General features: G+C 34.2%; 1 protein-coding gene across 1 annotated transcript; it reads right to left on the bottom strand.

Annotated features, from left to right (window-relative positions):
- Positions 1-96: 96 nt before the first annotated feature.
- On the bottom strand, positions 97-219 carry Tsp_15940 (conserved hypothetical protein; the record flags this gene model as incomplete). The annotated part of the gene is made up of 1 exon (XM_003367562.1): positions 97-219. A coding segment is annotated over exon 1 (123 nt), but the record flags the coding sequence as incomplete, so codon positions are not given.
- Positions 220-1,458: the final 1,239 nt, after the last annotated feature.

Here is a 1,458-nt window from a genome sequence, read left to right as displayed (position 1 = left end):
CAGGTATAAAGCAATCATGAGCAAGTCAGTTCTTTTGATAAAATTGCAGCTTCATACAGAATCATAAATAGCCCCACTTTAAGTAAAGCAACTCACCTCTGCATTTCCTGTCCAAAGAAGCTCCTCAACACTATCAAAGGCAACAGCAGTTACACCTCCTCTTGATCCAGCACTATCCACAATAGAATTCAATAAAACAAAGTGACCATCTGGGAACATTTTCATATGCTAAGCAAAAAAGAAAAAAAATTGGCTATACTTATTGAATTTTACTTTCAATAATTTAAATGATAAAAATTAATTCTATTAATATTTATTCAAAGGAACAAATTAATAGCTTTTACAAGACAACAAAAATGCATACCTGATCAAATAATTTTGGGGGCTATCATTGAAATTACAGTTGCAAATATGACAATCAAGTATTAATGTAAAGAGGACAATGCAAAAATAATTATTGCATGCATCAGCGCTTTAATTTAATATTACTTTTCGACAAAAGCGTCTTATTTGCAGCTGCTATAGCAATGTTATTTTAATTACTGATGCCTTGTGTATTTTATGAATGCTGCGTGCATTATGTCAGATCAAGAGTTCAGCACAAGTTGAGTAAAAAAATGAAATGCAGCAATTGGCAATAGAATAATTGAGGTCAACCGAAAATTAGACTGCAAAGTGAGAATATGGAAGATAAAGAAAGGAAAATGGCAATGAAAAGCAGAATTTGTTTGCCAATATATTTCTATGCTTGCTTGCTTACTTGTGTTAATTGGAAAGTTATCGTTCGTTTAATAGGTCGAAAACGAATTGGGGAACAATTTACTAAAGCCCAAGTGTAAATATTGCACCGTTTCATTTTGTGTTACCAGTTATTTACTGTAACATTTATAATGGGTTATTTTGGCGAATGCTATAAAATTGAACGAATCAAAAAGTTCAAACGTAATTCACACAGAAGCTTCGGCGGATAAGAGTCTCTGGATGATTCTGGCTGGCCAAACGTCTTGAAGTATTTGTCTATTGCGCATGCCGAAAAATGTAATCACTACCTAAATATAATCGAATTTGTAAATAACTGCGACGTCTTGAGATCGACGCATTGCAGTCAACTTTTATATGATAATTTCAGCTGCTGTTGTTGTTGTTGGTCACATCATCTCCTTTCTGAAGATTGCACTTGCATGATTGATATTTGATAATAACATTTTTACACCATCCAGTACCTTATGATCCGATCAATCTTTCCAAATTAGCCATGAATAGAACCGATAGCGGAGAGTTGTACCCGTCATCGCTAGCCTGATAAATAAAGTGGATTCAAGTATCTAAAGTGTATTTGAATAAGTTCTGGTGGATCGGTTATACAGTCTAAATAACCCATGGGAGCATACTATCCATACGATGTGACGATCTTTTTCTGTCAAATTGTAATACTAGCGCCGAGCTAGGAAGCTTTGA

This window comes from Trichinella spiralis (assembly GCF_000181795.1).
Source record: "Trichinella spiralis strain ISS 195 chromosome Unknown Scfld4057, whole genome shotgun sequence".
NCBI classification, from domain to species: domain Eukaryota; kingdom Metazoa; phylum Nematoda; class Enoplea; order Trichinellida; family Trichinellidae; genus Trichinella; species Trichinella spiralis.
Note: the sequence above shows the minus strand (reverse complement) of the source record. Positions and strands in the feature narration are given on the sequence as shown.